The sequence below is a fragment of the Parasteatoda tepidariorum genome, chromosome 5 (assembly GCF_982258835.1).
Source record: "Parasteatoda tepidariorum strain Cologne lab strain chromosome 5, Ptep-v5.0, whole genome shotgun sequence".
Taxonomy (NCBI): Eukaryota; Metazoa; Arthropoda; class Arachnida; order Araneae; family Theridiidae; genus Parasteatoda; species Parasteatoda tepidariorum.
In genome coordinates this window covers 72,454,422-72,476,110 of record NC_141759.1, presented here as the reverse complement: position 1 = coordinate 72,476,110, position 21,689 = coordinate 72,454,422, and the positions used below count along the sequence as shown (strand labels likewise).

Here is a 21,689-nt window from a genome sequence, read left to right as displayed (position 1 = left end):
CAGATTTTTTTTTTGGGGGGGGGGAGGAAAAAAACTAGTATGGTATGGTAAGCTAAGTTGCTTTTAAAAGTACTTGTAATCATTGTCTACTTAATTCATTTGAGAAAAAAAGTCATGTAAGCATTTATACTTTAATTAAAAATTTTGTTAATGGTAGTGGATTTTATACAAATTATGGCATAACACAAAATAACTGAAGAATAATAGCGAACGTTTGACTCACATAAATTTGCAAAATTCTTACTAATTTTATAAATTTTATTAGTTTGAATTGTTTTTATTAGTTCAATAACTTTTATTAGTTTCTAGACTGATAATATTGTAAAATATTTTTTTTTCTTTTAAAACATTGTAACGCATTTTCAATAGATTTTTTTTTATTGCTTTTAAAAATTGTAAGCATTTTCTAAATTTTTTCTAATTTTTCCCAAATTTTTTTATAAAACAACAGTCATAAATGTTTTTTTTTATTTCAGAATTTTTAAATTATTTTTAAGGAAATATTGCTTAATCATGAGTTGTATTTATATTGTTGTTAATATACGTTGCACAGCTAAAATTATAATTAGAGATTTTTCAACTAACTTTACAAGATGGAAAATGTTATATAACACATTGATCCACCTATTCCAATAAGAAATAGAGGACATTTTAATTTTAAAAAAGCTATTTAATGGAAAAAAAATAATATTTACAGTATATTAAGATAAAAATTAATTTTCAATGTTTATAATTGTTATCATTAACTTAAATTTATAAACTTCCAGAAGAATTTACGTCCGACAGAAAAAACTTTACGTACGAGACCAAAATAAAAAATTTCAGATCAATTACGCATCATATTTTACAGGTTAAGAACTGACTTGAATTTTCTGTTCAAATGTCAGTTCAAAATTCAGTCAAATTTACATTTAAACTATGAACAAATTCACAGAGTTAAACAGTTTCTAAATGAGTAATCATTTTTTACTTTTGTGTGATGTGCGTCCGATACCACCAATATAATCCATTAAATTTGAACTTATTATTATCAGTTTTTTAAAAACAAAATTGATTTTCGATAGGTAATGATGTACTAAATATTTGATGTAAACATTTGACGATTTTAAACTTAACTTATATTTTGTGTGAGAGTTTTTCTAATAAATTTATTAAAATTTTTTTTACGTCCGCCTATATATTTTTTTCTTCTTTCTTCTTTTAGATCAGGGGTTTCCAACTTACATGAGGCCGGGAGCCACAATTAAAAACGCAAATCAAATGGCGGGCCTCAACTTTATCAAAATTTTATGTAGGGCTCTTATGTTTGTAGGAACATTAAATATTGCTGTCAGATTTTTATCAAGTTGTACAAAACAAAAGTATTGAATTACAAATTAAAGTAAGTAGATTTTTAAAAATACTTAATTGTTACTAATAATATTTTAAAAATATTAAATAAATAATAAAAATTCGGGCTACAATAACTTTAATATGCACCTATGCATTAAACAATTGCTAATTGTTAAGACATAAAACTTTAAAAAGGTTGGTATTAAAACATACATAGCACTACACAAAATGTTCAATGAGAAAATTGAGGTTTGTCTGCTGCAACCACCAGAGAATAGATATTTACATTTAAAATTTACAAATGTGTGTGTAAATATTTTCGTCCAAAATGCGTGGTTTGAAAAACTTAAATTAGAGAATTTCTTCGAGAAAATTTCTGACACACACACGCTGAATTATATTCACAAAATACAAAAAAATGAAATAAAAATGAGCAACATAAACGATTATTTTTGTACTTGAATAAATATTTTCCTAGATGCAAAACCTGAGAAATAAATTTTTTTGCGCCGTTGGTATGTTAAATTTCACAGAAATGAAGAATTTGGGTTTCTATTAAATTCACACAAAAAAAAAAAAAAAAAATGACAACTAATATATTTTAGTTCGCGGGCCACAAAAAAAGGCTTCGCGGGCCGGATGCGGCCCCCGGGCCGCCAGTTGGAAACCCCTGTTCTAGATAATATCTAGATAATTTCACTTTTAAAAACGAACAGGGCGATTTCATGGTATTGACCTGTATCATCTGCTTTGTACTAAAATCGAATGAAATTTATATATTGCCACCCCCCCCCCTAGAAATTTTTTTTTAATAATCTTTGACAACGGTTCAACGACGGTTATAAAATAAAATAAAATCTAAATTGTGCAAGATTCGTAACCAGTGAAAAGAAATAAATAAAAAATAATAAATTATAAATAAATAAATAAAAATAAAATAAATAAAATAAAATAAATTAATAAATACTCGCAATTATTGAAGAAAAATGAATGAATAAAATAATTTAAGCAATTATACTAAGTATGACAAACTCGAAGCGTCGAAATACTTTAAAATGCCTTTCGTTATTAGAAAGATAATATTTTATTTTAGATTTCTAAATTTTAAAATCGAAAATAAATTTTCTCCACTGTATTTGTTTCAAGAAAAATGCGTCCCGCAGTGGACTGATCGTTAAGACACGGTTCCCAGCAGATCACCGAAGTCAAGCATCACTGGCTGCGGTCAGTGTGCGGGTGGGTGAGCACTTGGATCAGTCTGCGTAGGGACCGAGGGTGTGCGGTATTGGTCCTCGTTATACTGTGCTACCGTAAAGTGCTCGACTTCGCGCGCAGGTCATCGGGCTACCGAAGTGGGGGTGCCATCCCCTCCGCAGAGGATCAAAATTGTGATGGCATGTCTTCGGATCATCCCCCGTGATGTTTCCCAGACCGTCGCCAATAGCCCATTGTGCAGCTCTAGTGCGACGTAAATTAACAACAACAACAACATCACGAAAAATGCTGGCTCGCATTCCTTACTTTTCTCCACCTGCAAAATATACGGTGTGATCCACCTCTTCGGGAGTCAGTTCGCAATTGAAGGTTTATAGAGGAACCCTATGCCTGTTTGTCATAATTTGGTAGAGCAATTTTAAGTGAGAAAGCGGGATTGCACAACTTTGCACAATCCGTTTGCACATTTTTGTGTGCTCGAGCATCTTTTATGTGCTTATTGAATTTAAGCGAAGATGGCGCAGAAAGATATTTGTATTAGATATTTGTTAAATGTTATGCAACTCAACTTTCACCATATTTTGTAACCATGGTGACGTCTTGATGTTTACTTTTCTTTGTTTTTCCTTCCTTCGTTTTTCCGTGCATGTTTTTTCATTCATATTTTTAATTTAACTCCCCGAAATTATCTCAACACAAAAATAAGTAAATCATCCCCTTTTTTGTTTCTGCACATGCGCAATTTTCGCTTGAATTACTGAATTTGATTGACAATGACGAAAGTATAACAAAGCTGCATGTTTTTCTCCTATTTCAGTAACGAATTTCCGCCTGAGGAAGGTTAGAATATGCTATATTTTTAAAACAAGGATCGTTATGAATGGAAACTTTTGTGATGATAAATTCTGGGTTAGTCAAGTGAATATTTTTTATTTATGTGTTATGATTAAAATTTTCCGATTCAATTAATATTATAATTATTATTTAAATCTACCATGTTTTCTGATGTTTTTGTTAAGATTATCCGGTAATGTCTTTTTTTTAATGTTTTAACTGCTGATATGTATCGTTGCATAAAATCAAATAAAAAATATCATTAGATATTTTTTAATAATTTCAAACGAGAACTGAATTTGCAATCATAATCGAAATTCATATTCTGATTATTAATTGATATTTCAGTGTCAAGAAGAATTAAAAATAGATAAATGTTTTTAAGACTTTTTTCCCCTTAAAAGTCTGTATAATCTCTATTTGTATTTATATTTTTTATGAAAATTATATTAAAATTAGCCCTTACATTTTGTACAGCTAGCAAACAATTTTTGTTGGATACATTACTTAGAAGAATGGTATGATATTTAAAAGCAATTATTTTTTTCTAAAACATTTTTAATTCAGTATTATTATTATTATTTTTTTTTTGTAAGCAAATTTGAAAAAATTCTGAAAATCTATTATTTGGTTAATCCCTTGTGTTATATGTTAGGTATAATTATTATTTTGTTGTGAAAAATCATCTTTTCTATGTATTTTTATTTATGATTATTTTTACAAATTAAGTGAATGAATTTAAAGGAATTGATTAAATTAATTTAAATTATAAAAAAATTATTCTTGTAAAATAATAGGTATAATTAATATATATAAGTGAAGCATTTTGCTATCATTTGATTTCAAAGCCATACTCAAAGGAGGGAGACAGGAACATTACCCAGGGCTGTAGACCCTGTCAAATATCCTTAAAAAATTAAACATTTTTTCCTGAATTTTCTAAAAACATAATTTACAAGAATTCCTTTATGTATAATGCTTAGCCTGAAACCTACAATTTTGATAAATTCTATTCAAAAATTCTACAAAATATGAAAATAAGACTTTCTGCAGGAAGGGCCACAGAAAATTTTGTACTATGGTTCAGTTTTGTGTGTTTTCTTTGGTCTGACTTATTTTATTTATTTGTTATTTAATTTAAAATACTCATTTTTTGTTTTTCAAGGATCTTAACAAGACTTGGTATAGTGAAATCCCAGATTTCTCACAATGTTTTCAAGACACAGCATTGGTTTCTGCTCCATCTTTGATGTTTAGTTTTATATTTTTTATTAATATTATTTTACTTCCAAAGACTTCATCTCAAAGATATCTACCATGGACATGGTTGAATATTTCAAAACTGGTAATTTTTTTTATATTGATGTTTATTTTTTTTTTAACAAGAATTATTTTACATACCATCTTTATTGCATATATTTGTGTGTTGTTTTTTTGTTCAAATATTTAAATTGTTTGATTGTATAAAATATTACTAGTGAAGGGATATATCGATCTACTGAAAAAAATTGGATTAGTAACTGGAAGCCTTATTATCCACTTCCTCTTGTTCTGTTTCAAATTGATTATTAAGAAATTTTTTATTGTTTTTAATTTTATGATTTATTTATAAAGTATTATTCTATTGTTTATATCAGAAAATATTTATATTTTATAATATTTTAAGTGCATTCTGTGAAAGGACAAAACATCAAAGCTCTTTTACTTTTTCTTTTAAATAATGAAAAATTAAAAAAGAAAAAAATAGTAAGATAAAAGAGAAATTGTTTAAGTGAAAAAAAAAGAGTGTTTTTCATTTTTATAATTTTTTGTAGTTAACACATGCGCTTATGTTCACTAAAATACAGTTTGAAAGTTAAAAAAGTCATAAAATCACTTTCTTTACTAACATATAATGTGTATGTTTACAAGGCAAATAAAAATTTTGAATTTAATCACTTGATTTAATAAAGAACAATTTATTCAAATAATTAAAGCAAAAAAGGTGTGTATAAATACTTGTAAAATAGTATATTTTTTGAAGTAACATAATATACAACATTTCACATACAGTTATAAATTAGAAAACAAGCAGCTTTAAATGCTTTTTTTTATATGTTAAAAAGAGATAAAAGTAAGCAAAGTATCAATATTCAGTGCGTTTCTTAAATCTTGTATTTGAATTAAATTTCAAAGCTAACTAAAACTCAGTTGTGCAGTTTTCTTGACCTTGGGCTCTGGCAAAGCTAGAAACACTTATATCTGCATTTTTGTTAAATTGTTTGTGTGTATGTCTGTAATACTTTTAATTGATTTTTAATTAGTATAATTTTTTAATTGAGCAATGAAAAATGTATATTTATATGGATTGTATGGAAAAATATTGTATTTTTAAATATGCATGTAAAAATTTAATAAAGCTTGTTAAGTAGCCTTTACATTGACTTGTAAACTTTTTTTTAACACATAAACAAATTTTATTCTTGAAATAATTGCATTCCTTTAAAAACTCTACATTATTTTTAAATGAATAATTAATCGTAACTATGAATAATTAATAGAAAAGCATTTTTGAATTATAATCACAGTTTCAAATTTTACATGAATATTACGTTAGATTAGCACCAATTAAAATCATTATTCACAGATTTTTTGAAAAGTGACTTACAAATTTTATTTTCACTATAACTTTTATTACTGATGTAAAATGTTTCCTTACCGTTGAAAAAATGCATTATTAACCATATTCTTATAAAAAGTAAATAAAGAAAATCTGACAGTCACGCTATGACAAATGAGGTATGATGTTACGAGTGTGGCTATCAAGACTAATGGTTTAAGAAGTCTACAAGTTTTTTGTTATTTATGAATGTATATTTTATAATTCAATTCATCACAATTTTTAAAAAAAAACATTCTCACGTATATGTTTATATTTTTTTAGGTTTTATCTCTAAGTTTACTAATACTGAGTATTATGTGGTGTGGCATTGTCATATGCCAGAAAGTCACAACATTCAATGTACCTCACTCTGTTATATTATCATCATGTTCAAGGGTTATTTTATTTGTAAGAATTTTTATTTATTTATTAATTATTGCATTTTTATTCAGTGCATTTTTGATTAAATTTGTTACATTTTACAGATTACAACTACTGTAATTTTATTGAGGCATAGAACATCTGGTGTCACTACATCATACTTGCTGTCGATATTTTGGTTGTGTTTCTCATTAATAAGTTTAATTCTCCATAGATCTGCAATATTGAACTATTTTGTTTTAGTAAGTTATTTCAACTATATATTGCATTATAATGTAGTAAGATAATTTTTATGTTTTCAACGTATTAATTTTCACTGAGTTTTTTCTCTCCGTCTTTTATTTTTTGACAAGGTTGTTATTGTAACTGTTTTCATTGATATGTTAATAAATTTCTTTATACATGTATGTATGTTACAGGATTTAAAACCTACATCAGAAACTGTCTTTGTTTTGAGTATGATTGTGTACCCATTTATATATGTGCAGTTGATTTTATCTGTTTTTGCTGATGAAAAAAGTTTAAATTCTTTACAGGTATAACATTTATTTTTCATTACATTTCTGTTTAACTTCAAATTTATTGTTATGTACTAACAGAGTTTTAATTATTTTATATTATTTAATAATTGTTGGTGTTGTTTCTATACAAGGCCATAACAAGTTATTAGTAAGTAACTAAATAAAATATAAAAAGTTAATAGCTTTATATAATTTAATACCACACTATTTACTTCAGAATAGGACTAATGTACTAATCCATAAAGCTGTATTGTCCACTGTCAAAAATGCAACTTCAGAAGAGGAGTAATGTACTAATCCATAAAGCTGTATTGTCCACTGTCAAAAATGCAATTAAATTCTAATGTTACTAACCTCCCATTACTCCAAAATAATTTGAAACTTTTAAGAATGCTGCATTTTCTGACCTGTTCATTTACTAGCATTAAATTTAGCCTCTTGTTAAAATCCTGAAAATTGCAGTAAATTATTGCAGTTCTCCTCTCTTAATTGCATATTGGATAATCCTATAACCCGCTCATAATAAAATTTAATGGAGTCAAATCATTTTATATGAAACTAATTGAAATAAGACTAATTAAACAAAAAGTTAAATTTCTCTGTTTAAATGTTTATTTGTTTTTTTATAGTCCTCGCTTAATTGCTTTGCTTAATTTAGTATTCATAAGTTATACATTTTATTTATTTTATTACATTTTGCAATAAAATGTTTCATTCAAAAATGTTTGTTCAACTTTGCTTCCGACTTAATTTATTTACCTGAAAATTTATTTAATCTGAATAACTGTAGATGTTATTATATAAATTTATTTTGCATATATTTATAGCCCAGTAAAGTTATTGATGATGTATCCATATTTTCATTCCTCTCATTTGCATGGTTTAACAAGTATGTAAAAATTGTTCGTTTTATAATAAATACATTTTCCTCTGTTGTAATATTTACATAACTTATATATATATATTTTATTTTCAGGTATATTTATTTAAGTACACAGAAATTTCTGTCAGTTTGTGATCTTGGATTAATTAGTATCAGACTTACCACAAAGTATTGTTATAATGCATTTACAAATCATTGGAACTTTTATCAGTAAGTGTGTGAGCTTTCATTCTGTATATATTGACAGTTAATCATTGAAATATATATTTAACATTAATATGTATATAAAGTGTTTTTTTATTTTGAAATTAATGTTATTAATTATTTAATTGGCTTTGCAGGGTGTCCAAAATTCTAGCAACAATTTTTATAAAAAATGAAGATTTTTAATAAAACTTTTAAATTTTTATTGATTTATAAAGTACAGGGCTGTTAATGGACCAGCATATCTTGTATTGAAGAGGGATGCTTTGCTGTAACATGTACTTTTAGTAAATTTTTAATAACCAAGAAATGTGATTGAATTTTGTTGCTATAACTATTAAAAACATTGTAGGTTTATTGGCATAAATTTTAAAAAACCTCAAAGAAAAAAACCCCTCATTGTTAAATTCAGGACTTAGATCTCCAATTTTGTTCATTAAATTGGGAAATTATAAGATTACAAAATTATACAATGATGCCCAAAATATTCTTTAATAAGGAAAAAGCAGTTTTTTTCTTCTTGGATAAGGCAACGTTTTTAATAACTCTGAACTGTCATATGCCACTCTGTCCTTTTTTTGGCAAAATTTTAAACCACAAGTAGTACAAAATTCGAAAATTTTTAAAGGTATTTAATCAGTTGTTTTTAAGTTCAGTTTTATATAAAAATAGTTTTAGTGATTCAAATCAGTATTAATCTAACTCTTATAATAAAATATTTTTTTCTGTATATTCATTTAAATGGAAATACCATGTGTATGCTCATCTCAGATTTATTGTGGTCGGCTCTAACTATAAAACAATAATTAATTTGGTCCAATGCATATAAAATGGTTTTTTTGTGAAAAAGGATGTTATTGTTTCATAGATGGCTTTGTTCCTCTTATAGTTCTATAAAATTTCAGGTAACCTCCTCTAGTTCAATTTATTCCCACCTTGCTCTTTAATTGCATAAATGCAAGGAGTTTAAAAATGGCCCACTATCAAGTTTACTGCAGTGTTGTCTGGAAAATTTGTAAAATGATTTTATCTGTTGCTTGACAATACAAATATTTGTATGTGTCAATACGAATATTTTATAGTAATAAATATTCGTATGTGTATCTGTCAGTTTTGTTCTCAGACTGAACTACATTGTTGCTACAAAATGGTGGTTATTTTTAAAAGCATTTTATTGCAATTTTTCTTAGTTATCAAAACCTTCTGTTTACAAAACTGGTAACTAATTTTAAAGGTTGGGGAAAAAACTTTGTTACCTAAGCAGAAGACAGCAAGTGGTGCATTTCTATTTCCTTATATTTTTAAATAGATTTTTCGTATCGTCAGTTATTTTTGGGACTCCCAGTAACTTTCCGTGGCAAACAAATGTAGAAAAAATATTTATTGCTGAATCTAATTAAAGTTTTATTGAAAAAAAACTCCTTAGAGAAATTTAACATTTCTATTAAAATTTGAGAATTAAACACTGAATTCCACTGTTATTTTTCAAAAACCTTTTCTTTAAAAAACTACAAAATTCAAAACAGAATAAAAAAAGGATGACAATTTTTAGTTTCAGATGTAAATGATTATGACAAATGCTTAACAGATATTGTGAGAATAAAAAAATATCAAATAAATGCAAGTAAAAGTCAATAAATGCAAGCAAAATCATTTAATTTCAATCCATTTATGACAATATACTTAAAGAAAATTAAAAAAAAACAAACCAAAAACTGAAAAAATGGAGTTACTGATTTGTGTAATGTACTTCTATCAACGCTGAAACTTCATATTTTTCAAAAATGACATAACCTTTGTTTTTCATTTTAGGTGTGTTAGGTAAAAGAAAAAATATTTTTTTTAGTCTAATTTAAAAAATATAATTTTTTTAAACATTTTATTTTAACATTTTTTATACATTTGGTAAAGTTGATTTTAGATTGGTTTTTAAAGTGTTACATTTTGTTATTATTTTTTACAGTTATCCTGAATTACTAAAATCTCATAATCTTATGTGGGCTTTGGTAAAATCCTTCTGGCCATGGGTTACTATTTCACTAATTTGTGATTTTCTATTTATTATAACTCTTCTGCTGCCACCTCTTTTATTAGAGTAAGTTATTATTTTTAACCTTTAATAAGTATTTATTTTTAGTTTTTGTAAAATTTCAGCCAGTCAAAAGAAAAAAAAATTGAAGTTTAAAATACTATAATTTTTTTTTTTAAATTTATAATTTTGTAATTATACACCAGTGCTCAAAGATTTAAATATTTTAACACGCTCAGACAAGCATGTTTTTATTTTATTTTATAACCAACGTTGAACAGCTAACCCAATTCAGAATTTAAGACTATCAATATGTAATTCTGTAGCCTTGCAATTTAGAACCCAATCCAGAAGACAAGGGAACTCTTGAATCAAGGATCGAGACTAGCTAGTTTTTTGTGGAGGATTTTTGTATTTGAATTGACCCACATTTGGGTTACAGGGAGAGGAAAACCATAAAAATTTCACCGGGTTAGCCTGACAGCAAGGGAAATTTAACCCATGATCCATCTACCATTGAGGATATTATACATTCTAACACAGTAATTGATGTTAACCGGGAGCAGAAATCATATTAACCAGCTACTGTGTGGATTTGAACCCGGGTCATTACATTGGGAGGCGAAAAATTCTCAAAATTACATGACCAGACAGGCATGTTTGTCTACAAAATGCATGCCCGAAAATGTTTTTTGGTTTCATGTTAAAGAAAGCATATGAATTCTTGAAAAAATCACAAAATGTTTACATGCTCAAGCAAGTATATTACCAAACATTTTTTTCTATTTCATATTATTAAAAAAAAAAACAACAACATATGAATGTACCTATTATTAACCTTTCAAAAAATATGTTAAGCATCATCTACATCAGCAATTTCATTTTAAATTTAAATCAGAAATGGTAAGTAGTACAAATATCAAACTAGAATTATCCTTGATAGAGTTAAGGCAGAGAGCATTCTTATTAAAAAAGAAGTGATATTATCAGAATTATTAAATTCTATAGACAAGTGCATGCACTTCAACATATTCCTTCAAAGTGATGTTATAAACTTTTATAATTATTTTCTTGTGTGTAGCAATAGGGTTAAACTTCGTTTTAAAAAAATGTAGGTAAACAAAGGAAAAAAAAATCTAAAATTGTTTAATAAATTCTTATTTAATTATTAAATTCAATAATATTCAAGTGTTATAGGTCATAATGAATGTTTCCCCTACCCTTTGTTGCCATTTATTTACCTCGCCCAACATCTTAGCAATTTTTTGTCAAAGTTCGAGAAGTGCTTATTTGTTATTTGAAAGTATTTCTGTTTGAATATTTAAATGCCTGGATTAGCATATTAGGGTATCAGGTGAATGCCTGATTGGAATTTTCACATGCCCAGGCATGTGGAGCAATGTTATTTTAAAGGTATCGGATGAATGCCTGATTTGGAGCAATGTAATTTGTAAAGGTATCAGGTGAATGCCTGATTGGAATTTTCACATGGCCAGGCATGTGGAGCAATGTAATTTTAAAAGCTTTATGGCATATTATATCAGATTTTGGCAATTAATAATGACCCTTTATCAATTAATTTAAAAAAGAAATATTTTAACTTTGATTAAATTGATTTCATTATTAATTTCGATTCCTTTTTGGTTGTTGACTTTCTGAAAATACTAATGCTCATATTGCGAAAAATCGCATAAACTTTTTAAGTTGTAAAAATACTGATAATATTTTATATCTTAAAGTTGTGTTGATGTTGAATCAAGGCCATTATAAGTTAGAATAAATTTTTTAATCTTTATTTCGTTAAAATGTTTTATCATATTAATTTATTATTGCTCCACATTAGAATCAGTACAATTTTCAATTTTTTTATTATTATTCCAATAAGTTTTAAACCTAAATTCACAAATTAAGAGTTTAACAATCACGTTATCAGATATAAGAAATGAAATGTTTGCAAGCTTTGACACTACATGAGGTTATTGCCAGGCTAGTGTCAAGCATGTTTTTCTAATATGATGTGATGTATTTCTTAATTACATTTATTTTCATTAAAAAGAAATTTGTAATTTTTAGTCGTATTCTTGATTTTGCGGAACATGATGATTATCCCTGGAGAGGATACTTTTATGCCTTGATAATATTTTCAGTGGATTTTGTTGGAAAAATTATACAAAATAATGCTATTTATCTGTTCATGAGTTGTGGGGTACAAATGAAGTCAGCTCTAATGAATTCTATATTTAGGAAGGTAAAGCCATTTTTTATTGCATCTCTGTTTAAGATTCAACTTACATAATTTATTATTTATTTCAAACATCAACATGTCTATACAATTTCAAAAAGACACATTATTTTAATTTTCTTTTTTAAAATTTTATGCAGAAATTAAATATTTCACTCTATATTTTACTTGTTTATGCTTACTTATTCTTCGGCATTACGGGCATCCATGAGGGGGCCTCCTTTACCACATGGCTCCTCTTTTTCCTGTACTTGGTTTTTATCTTTCTTTTTTATGATTTTCATCTTTTTTAGATCTCCCTCTACCACATCCAGCCATCTTTTCTGGTAATTCCTATCTTTCACTTCTTTTCTAGTTTTCCCCATATAGATTTCCTTTGTTGCTCTTTCATCACTCATTCGCTCCAGGCGTCCGATCCATTGCATTATTTTTATTTTCATTATATTTACTATATCTTTTTCTTTGTATAGCTAATTGTTTATATGTTAAAATTATTTAAAATGGTTTGAAAATAAAACTCAAATATAGATTTTTTTTTTCTTTTTATAAAAGTAAACAACTTTGTCATTTGTTTTTGGGAATAAACAAAAAAAATGTGTATTATTGGTTTGCTTCTAAACAATATTCCTTATCAGTGGCCCCCATCTCCCCCAAGCTCTTGGGCGCATTCATCCCCCCCCAAAAAAAAATTTGCTAACTTCCCCCTTTCATGTTAGCTTGTTCGAAATAGTGCTACGTTGCTTCTTTTATTTATGTACTTAAAAACAAAATAATTATCTCGTCTAAATTCCCCCCCAAACTATTCGTTTTATTTAGTGTAAAGATTCCCCCCCAAGCTATAAGTGGGCGCATCGTGAGCCCACCTTCCCCCCTGATGGGGGACCTTGTGAATAATATATATAACTGCTCTATTTTTTGTGTTTTATATCAAGCATTAAAAAAAAATGCTAGAAGGAATATTTTATATTAAAAAGACTTATTTTTAAGTGAATATTAGCAACCTTCAATAAACCTTGGATACACACATAATTTAATTGCTTATTTTTTTATCTTGTAACTAGGACTGGGCTATAAATCGATGTATCGAGACATATCGATTTAACGCATATATCGGCAAGACGATACAGCGACTTTCATTCAAGGCGATGCATCAGAAATCTGATTTAAGCAGTCGAGTAAAGACAACGAGCGCAAAACGATATAGCGATCTAAGACAGGCAAGGATATAAGAAAACGATATAGCGATATAAGACTCTTCTCTTACGTTCCGATGTCGACTCGCGCTGTGGAAGACGATGTTCGTTTCGTTATGTGTAAATGGCCTTGATTGGTGAGCTGTAGAATCAGAATCAGAGTTTTGAGAACACATATCGTTATATCGCATGTTCCTTTTCGCACCTCTTAGCTTTTTTTTCTTTGTCGCGACTTTTCTTGTAGATTATTTTCAGTGGGACTAACTTCGTGATCGCTGATGTTACCTTGTTCTGAAGGCAATCTATTATTGAAAAGAATATATAAAGAAGAGTTTCTTCATTAATTAGATAAGTTTTTTTTTAAAAAAACTTCTTTTTATTTTTAAATGTGAAAATTATCGGCAATCTAATTTAGGCGCCCATAAAGAATTGAATTTGTTAGGTTATTTTTTTACTTTCTTTTAATTTATTAAAAACTTTTCGGGTGAAACTTTTAATAATTTAATGAGTTTTTATTACTGATTTTAAATTTATAAATTTTGTTGTTTTTATTTTTAGAAATAAAGTTAAAACAAAATTTATTTTTGTCATTTGGATTTGGACATAAGTCAATCAACTTTGTTTATACAAAAAAATTTGAAAGGTTTGCGTATTTTATTCATTTTTTAAAATCATTTTGCACTTCGTTTTATTAGAGAGTATAATAATTTTTTTTAAAAAATATTCTTTTCATATTATTTGTTAATTAGCTAAATATATTATCGAAAATGAAATTTTTTTTATTTTTAAGAAATTAAATCTTACGTTGTTTTTCGTTCATAATTCGGTCATTATTTAATTTAAATTGAATTATTTATCTGAAATGATAAGGTCCCGCAGTGGACTGATCGTTAAGACACGGTTCCCTGCCGATCACCGAAGTCAAGCATCACTGGCTGCAGTCAGTGTGCGGGTGAGTGACCATTTGGATCAGTCTGCGTAGGGACCGAGGGTGTGCTGTATTGGTCCTTGCTAAACTGTTCTACCGTAAAGTGCTCGATTTCGCATGCAGGTCGTCGGGCTACCGAAGCAGGGGTGCCATCCCCTCTGCAGAGGATCAAAATTGTGATGGCATGTCTTCGGATCATCCTCAGGGATGTTTCCCAGACCGTCGCCAATAGCCCATTGTGCAGCTCTAGTGTGACGTAACTGAACTATAATAGAACTATAATAACTGAAATGATAATAATAAAAAATAGTGTTTTAAAAGTGTTTTTTTTTTCTAAAATTTATTTAGCACTTTGTTTCAAACATACAAATAATTTTTAACGTTTCATTTAGAAATTGAACATTACGATCAAACTTAATAATTATGTGCTTATTTATGCATAATAGTAAGAGAAAATATTAATTTGTCAAAAGCGCTTTAAAAAAAGTTTTTAACACTTTGTTTTACGCGTATTATGAATTTCTAAATAAACATTTCAATAAATATTTTAAGTAAGATTTGTACATTGTAGTCAATCTGTTTAATATCTTTCTTAAGCAAAACATATATATCTTCAAATTTATAAATTGATTTGAATCAATCTGAGTATGAAGTTTTGATAGAAATCTGACTTTCTGTGCCTTACAAGTAAATGAAATTCAAAAATACTATATCGCGATGCAAAACTGACGATGCATCACGATATATAATTTCTAATATCACCCAGTCCTACTTGTAACTATTAAAAAACCAAATTGTGCAGAGAATTTTTTAAAATTGTAATTTCATTAATTTTGTTTTATTTGCTGAAAAATGTGTCGAAAACAATTTTAAAGCTAACTCATATCATTCTGTTTTTAGAATTTATTGTTATCAACAGTATCAAGAAAAGGGCTAACAAGTGGAAACATAGCAAATCTTTTATCGACTGATGCAGAAAGAGTTTACCAATTTACTTGGAATCTTTCAATGTGTATTGTTTGTCCTATTAAAATAATATTGATTGTCGGAATAATGTATCAATACATTGGACCATCAAGTTTGTCTGGTGTTGTAGTTATAATTCTGTTATTTCCTGTTAGTATTGGCTTAGCTAGAGTTGGTGCAAGACTTAATGTAAGTATTATGTATCATATGGAAACAAGTTTATCATAATTTTCTTATCGAATACTTTTTAACATTTTTTACATACAGTTTAGCCTTTTTAACATTTTTACATACAGTTTAGCCTTGATTATCCTAACTTTTTTTATCTGAATACTTTTGTTAATCAAAATAGATACAATATTTTGCTGTATTATATGCTTGCAATATTTTCGTATTTAGTTTTTTTTCCTTATTTTTTACTAATGTGCTGCCATAATTTATTTGCACATAAATTTCCTTTTTTTTCTATGATCATTATCTCCTTATTTATCTTTTTTCCTTCTAATTTTTAAGTTCTTTTTGTGAATGTGAAAAAAAATCCTTATGTAATTGATTTTAAGCATATACAGTTTAGCCTTGATTATCCAAACTTTTTTCATCTGAATACTTTTGTTAATCAAAATAGATAAAATTTTTTGCTGTCGTATTTAGTTTTTGTTCTTTCTTTTTTACTAATGTGCTGCCATAATTTATTTGCACATGAATTTCCTTTTTTTTTTCTATAATCATTATCTCCTTATTTATCTTTTTTCCTTCTAATTTTTAAGTTCTTTTTATCAATGTGCAAAAAAATCCTTATGTAATTAATTTTTAAAAAAAATGTCTTTAAACTTAGTCGATAAAAGTAAATTTATTAAGTGTCATTTCAAATTATGTTTCATATACTGTAAAACACCATTCTTTGAAAAAGCCATGGTAGCCAGAATTTGTTAATAAGAATAGGTTAAAAAAATTATGATAATCTCTATAATCCGAATATTTTGATTAACTGAAGTAGTTCTGGTAGAAACTATTTCATAAAAACTGTAATTTACTATGTTTATTTATAAATTAAATTCATTCTGTTGACAGGAGAAATATATGAAGCTTAAAGACACACGTTTGAAGCATATGACTGAAGTTCTTAGTGGTATAAAGGTAAGTTTTTTTTTATTTCTTAATTTACAATTATTGATTATATATTTTGTATTTATTGATACCAAAATTAATATTTGTGTTTAAAAGAAAGATTCTAATTTTTTACAATGAAAATTTTTAATCTTTGTTTAGATTCTAAAATTGTATGCCTGGGAAATATCTTTTTCTAGAAAAATTGATAAAGCTAGAAGAGAAGAGTTGAAATTAATTCTGTATGACCAGATTTGCTTTGCTATCGAGCAGTTCGTTTTCTTTTGTGCCCCAGTTATGGTAGGTATCTTTTATTCTGATGTGTTAGTGTTTTTATGGCAACAAAATGTGCCACCTATTTCGTCAATGCTTACGTGAAAATCTCCAATGCAAACAAATCTACTCTTTCTGCTGAAAAGGAAAAGAATTTGTTTAAAGCTTTTGGATAATTATGAAATTTTTATGAGAATTGGAAAAATCTCTCAATCTTTTCGGTTTTTAGTAAAATATTTTTTTTCATAGCAGAATTTTGGTCTGTAAAGGCGCAATTTCGGTCTGTAGTGATTTGAGACAGGAGTGTATTAATAATCAGAAATTATTTTTATTATAAACTGGGATTTAAATAAAAAAAAAAATTATTTTCAGAATTGTATTTATTTTTTAGCTAATCCTGTTGGAATTTTTTAAAATATTTTAATAAATGTTGTTACTTTCTTGCCAGCTGCTAGTTAACTGCTGACAATAAGCTTTTGATCTTTTTTTTTTGTGTGATTGCATTACAATGTTCACTCGCCACTTCGCGCTTCATGTTTTGCGGCTTCAGTGCTTTGCGGGTTTTTCCAAAATGTTCATCAAAAAATAAAAATGAAGAAATACAACCATGTCAGCAGCCACGTTGCGGAAAGGAGCGTTGTTTCATGTTTATGCTAAGGGGAGGGAGAAGGATCCCTGCATGTTCAAACGAAGAGATGGGGCATTAAAAAAAAATACGGCTCTGCCCGTGTTCTGGATGCATAACTCCAAGGCCTGGGTAATGAAAGCTCTGACCCCTAAATGGTTTCTCCATTGCTTCATTCCCCCAGGTGAAGCTGTATCTGGCTGAAAAGGGCTTCACGTTTAAGGTCCTTCTCCTGATGGACTGTGCAGGAGGCCATGCAGCTAACCTGCAATATGATGGTGTGCAGATAGAGTTTCTGCCTCCGAACACTACATTTCTAATTCAGCCGATGGTTCAAGGTGTCATTCGTGCCTTTAAGGCACTCTACACTCGCTATACGATGAAGGGCCTCATCTCGGCATTTGACGATTCCAATGACGAATTCAACTTGGAAGTGTTAGACAAATAGAGGCTAAAAGGTATGAGGTTCGATTTTCGGTCGTCGATCTCATGCACTCAACTTGCGTTGGTGACGTCATGGTCTGCGGGGATCGGCCAGTTTATTTTCATTTGCTGTTGGTCGTTCTTGCGTGGATCATGACGTCAACCATTATCTGTATTTAAGCTTCTGTTGAAGCAGATCATTTGGGTATTCTTTCTTTTCTTTTCGTCACCCTGTTTGTGACATTTTTATTACTGATGTTTTTAAATAAATATTTCTTCAGAAACTTCGTTTCTCTTTTTTTTTTTTGAGTTGTTAATATACAGATATGATATTCTGAGAGAATCTCGGACGTCAGAAAGCATACTGGTGCAGTTATGACATTGCCTCATGTTTGTCTAATATTCAGCAAGCATTAAAAGGACATGAAGACTGAGACCATGAAATCTAGCTGGAAGAAATTATGGCCAAACGCGATGCACGACTATCCAGGCTTCAGCAGAAGAGTCTCTGAGTGAGTCTAAAGCTTCTATGAGTCAAGTGAGAGCCTCTCCTCTGCCACCAACACAAGACTCTTCGCCTCTCTCAGAAAGCAATGTTGATTAATGTTTAATACTGTATAAAGTTTTGTAATTAACCTTATTAATTACACCGGTACGTTTAAGTAAATACGTATACTGTTGTAATTTTTGTCTTAAATGTGTAGAGTAAAAATACTGTTTACATATTTAAAACATTCGTTTACCCGCATACACGGAAATTCCTAGGGGCAAATCCTACTTCCTGGTTTTTAAACTTTTGCGGAAGATTCTGGTCCCCATTAACCATGAAAAATGAGGGATCACTGTATTTGCATATAAGATACAGTAAGAATGAGCATAAACATATCCATTACCAAAACAGAGTTTGAATATATCTTCTTCAAATATTAAGTAATAACTTCTAAAGATATTTTACAACTATAGCCAAAAGCCCATCGTGCAGCTCTACTGCGATGTAAATTAACTGTAACTAACTACAGCATAAAAAAATATGAAAACAAAAGTGTTTTAGAGTTTTTCATTGGCAATGCTCAAACTCTCCTCATTTGTCAGTAAAATAAGCAAATCATAAAACCCCTCCCCCTTCAGGTGCGTAATATTACAACTGTCTCTTTTAAACTTATTGTTATTATCATTTTTTGAATGTTTTGTTTTACAGCTTTTGATAGCATGCTACAACTTTGTAATATACCATCATGAGTAAAAATGGGGCTATTCATTCTTAAAAATGATTTTAAATGCATATATCAAACAATACAAAATTATCTTTGTTATATTTATTAAATGATCGGTTATGAATTTTACATTAGAGCCTAATTACATGCCTGATTATGATTTAAACTACTGTTCAATTTAGTTTATTTACTGAAAAATATATACTTATGATTAAGATGATCGATGTTTAATTTTATTTTTAAATAGAATAATTTTTATAAATGTATTATAATAATATAGAGCTCCTGAGAAGTGTGACAAGGATGAATTTTAAGACTTACAAAATTCTTGCTAAAAGGACAAAAATGGAATTTTTTTGCTAGCAATTTTTTTTATATAAATAGATATATTAACAAGAAACTTTTTTTTTAATGTGAGCCCAATTGAGTTTGAGTGAACACAGGGATCCCTCATCATTTTACAATACTTTTTTTGAATTAAATTGAATGAAAATGTATGCCACAAGAACTGAAATAAAATAGGCTATATTGTAGTAAATAAATATTATATATTTAAGGCCAGGAGATGAACTGGAAATATGAATTAAACCTGGAAATAAAAAAAAGTTGTGTTTTGTTTTACGAAAATATTTTGGAGTCATATAATCTGTATTTTTTTTATTTCCCTTTATTTTTGCATATAACTTAGTTTATTACACTGGTTAGTTTCATTTTATTTAGTAAAAACATTGGCATAATTCAGCTGTTCCCTCTCTTGAGCTATCTGAAGCTAAGATAATTCAATTTTAAAGTTTTTTGTTGATTAAGCTTTGAGGTAAAAGAGCTTATAACTATAACACATTAAGCTCACCTACTCTCCGTATATATGTTTTAATTTTGTTTCATGAATACAATTCACTATTTTGCATTGTAGTTATTTATTTTTATTTTATTTTGGAAGAGGTTTTAGGTGTTTGAAATTTTTTTGTGAAGCTACAAATGCTGCCGCTGTATAAATACCACAACTATGTTAAAAAAAAGTTTTTTTTTTTTAGGTTTCTACGGCCAGTTTTGCTACATTTTTACTTGCTGATCGTAACAATGTACTGGATCCCACCCGAGCGTTTGTTACTCTTACTCTTATGAGCCAGTTACGTTATGCTATGTTTGAACTTCCAGAAGCTATAAATGAAATTGTTCAAGTAATCAATTTTTAGAATTAATTTTTCATTTGCCTTATTTTAGTGTAACTTTTTTTAACTCAAAGCAATACATATTTTTAGTGCAATGTTGGCATAGGAAGACTTAAAAAATTCTTGACGCTTGAAAATAAAGATCTCACTACTGTTGGAAATTTTCCTGATGAAGGTAAGAACTTTTAACTGCAAAATTCTTATTATTCTAATCTTATGGGATATGTCTTAACTTATAGGACAAGAATAATGTTGGAAAACTGATATTGGTTAATAGTGTACGGAAGGATTTTTTAATGCTTTTTTGATATTTACAAACTTTAAACTATGAGTGAAATTAGTAAAAATTTTTACTGTCTAAAATAAAGTATAATTATTCTATGAGAAAGTATTTTTTAATTTTTGTTACAAGGAAAAATAATCTTTTTAACAAAATATATCCAGTTTCAATGAATTCCTTTAACTAAAGCAGAATTTATTGTCATTTCTTTGACAGATTTCTGCATGAATGTGTGACCAATAGCATGCCTTTCTTCCAAATTATGACTAGACTACGGAACAAAAAATTGAGACTTCTAAAGTTTTGCAATTTCAGTGATTCTTGTCACCATTTTATTTTGTATATAAAAGATTTTATAAAGAAATTAAACTATTCGACATAATTACTCAGTACAAATCAAAATTTTTTTGTATAAAAATATATTTCATTTTAAAAATTTGATCTGAGTGAGGAATTATCTCCAGGCTAGAATGAAGCTTGAAATTTCAATAAGCATGGCTTTTCGTGATGTTTGAAAACTGATACAATGGACTCGAAAGAACAGAGTTAGAATTTCTCGTATGAAAAAACTGTTCAAAAAGTAACAAGGCTCTTAAAGAAGACCAGAATCTGAAGGACCTCTCATTTTCTCAGTAAATGATAAGCATATAATATCGTGTTTAGCATGAAGAAATGATCATTGGAGTTCTGAACAGTTAGCACAAGTTCCTTCCCACTGTAAAAAAACTTTACCGTGATTATTGCTTTCTGTTAGAACAAAATAATGCTAGTCCTTAAACTTCAAGACAAACCGTCAAATGGCTTGATGATAATGGAATCACTATTTTAAAGTAGTCTTCTTCATCCCCTGATCTCAGTCCGACCTAGTGTTTGTGGAGAATAATGAAAAATTAACTTGAAAGAAGAAAGTTAAAGAATTAAAGGAAGTATTTGAAAAATGAAAGAAAATATGGAATGAAACAACTTATAATTAAAAAAAAAAAATGGGATGAAACAACTCTTTTGTCACTCTCCAATTTCTCGTTGAATCTGTCCCAAGACGGCTTCGAATTGTTATTAATGCTAAAGAAGAGAGAATTAATTACTGATTTATCTGTATAATGTTGTATAAAGATAAGAAATATATTATAATTTCTGATTTCTGTTCCTGGGGTTAATCCCCCATGGTGGCTTGAAGCCCACCCAGCTTCAGATTGCTGGATACCAGCTTGTGTGAGAAGTAAAGG

At 28.2% G+C, this 21,689-nt stretch overlaps 1 protein-coding gene across 1 annotated transcript in view; it reads left to right on the top strand.

The window, feature by feature from the left end:
• The first annotated feature begins 3,154 nt into the window (after window positions 1–3,154).
• Window positions 3,155–21,689, top strand: part of LOC107453149 (multidrug resistance-associated protein 1) — a 45,880-nt gene continuing 27,345 nt past the window's right edge. The window contains exons 1-15 of the mRNA XM_016069850.5: window positions 3,155–3,252; window positions 3,365–3,456; window positions 4,547–4,726; window positions 6,305–6,430; window positions 6,508–6,645; window positions 6,823–6,939; window positions 7,752–7,813; window positions 7,901–8,017; window positions 9,975–10,106; window positions 12,114–12,288; window positions 15,304–15,558; window positions 16,441–16,506; window positions 16,639–16,776; window positions 20,046–20,192; window positions 20,274–20,358. Coding sequence (XP_015925336.4) covers window positions 3,424–3,456; window positions 4,547–4,726; window positions 6,305–6,430; window positions 6,508–6,645; window positions 6,823–6,939; window positions 7,752–7,813; window positions 7,901–8,017; window positions 9,975–10,106; window positions 12,114–12,288; window positions 15,304–15,558; window positions 16,441–16,506; window positions 16,639–16,776; window positions 20,046–20,192; window positions 20,274–20,358 — 1,771 coding nt within the window. The 5' untranslated portion in view covers window positions 3,155–3,252; window positions 3,365–3,423. The remainder of the gene's footprint in view (window positions 3,253–3,364; window positions 3,457–4,546; window positions 4,727–6,304; window positions 6,431–6,507; window positions 6,646–6,822; window positions 6,940–7,751; window positions 7,814–7,900; window positions 8,018–9,974; window positions 10,107–12,113; window positions 12,289–15,303; window positions 15,559–16,440; window positions 16,507–16,638; window positions 16,777–20,045; window positions 20,193–20,273; window positions 20,359–21,689) is intronic.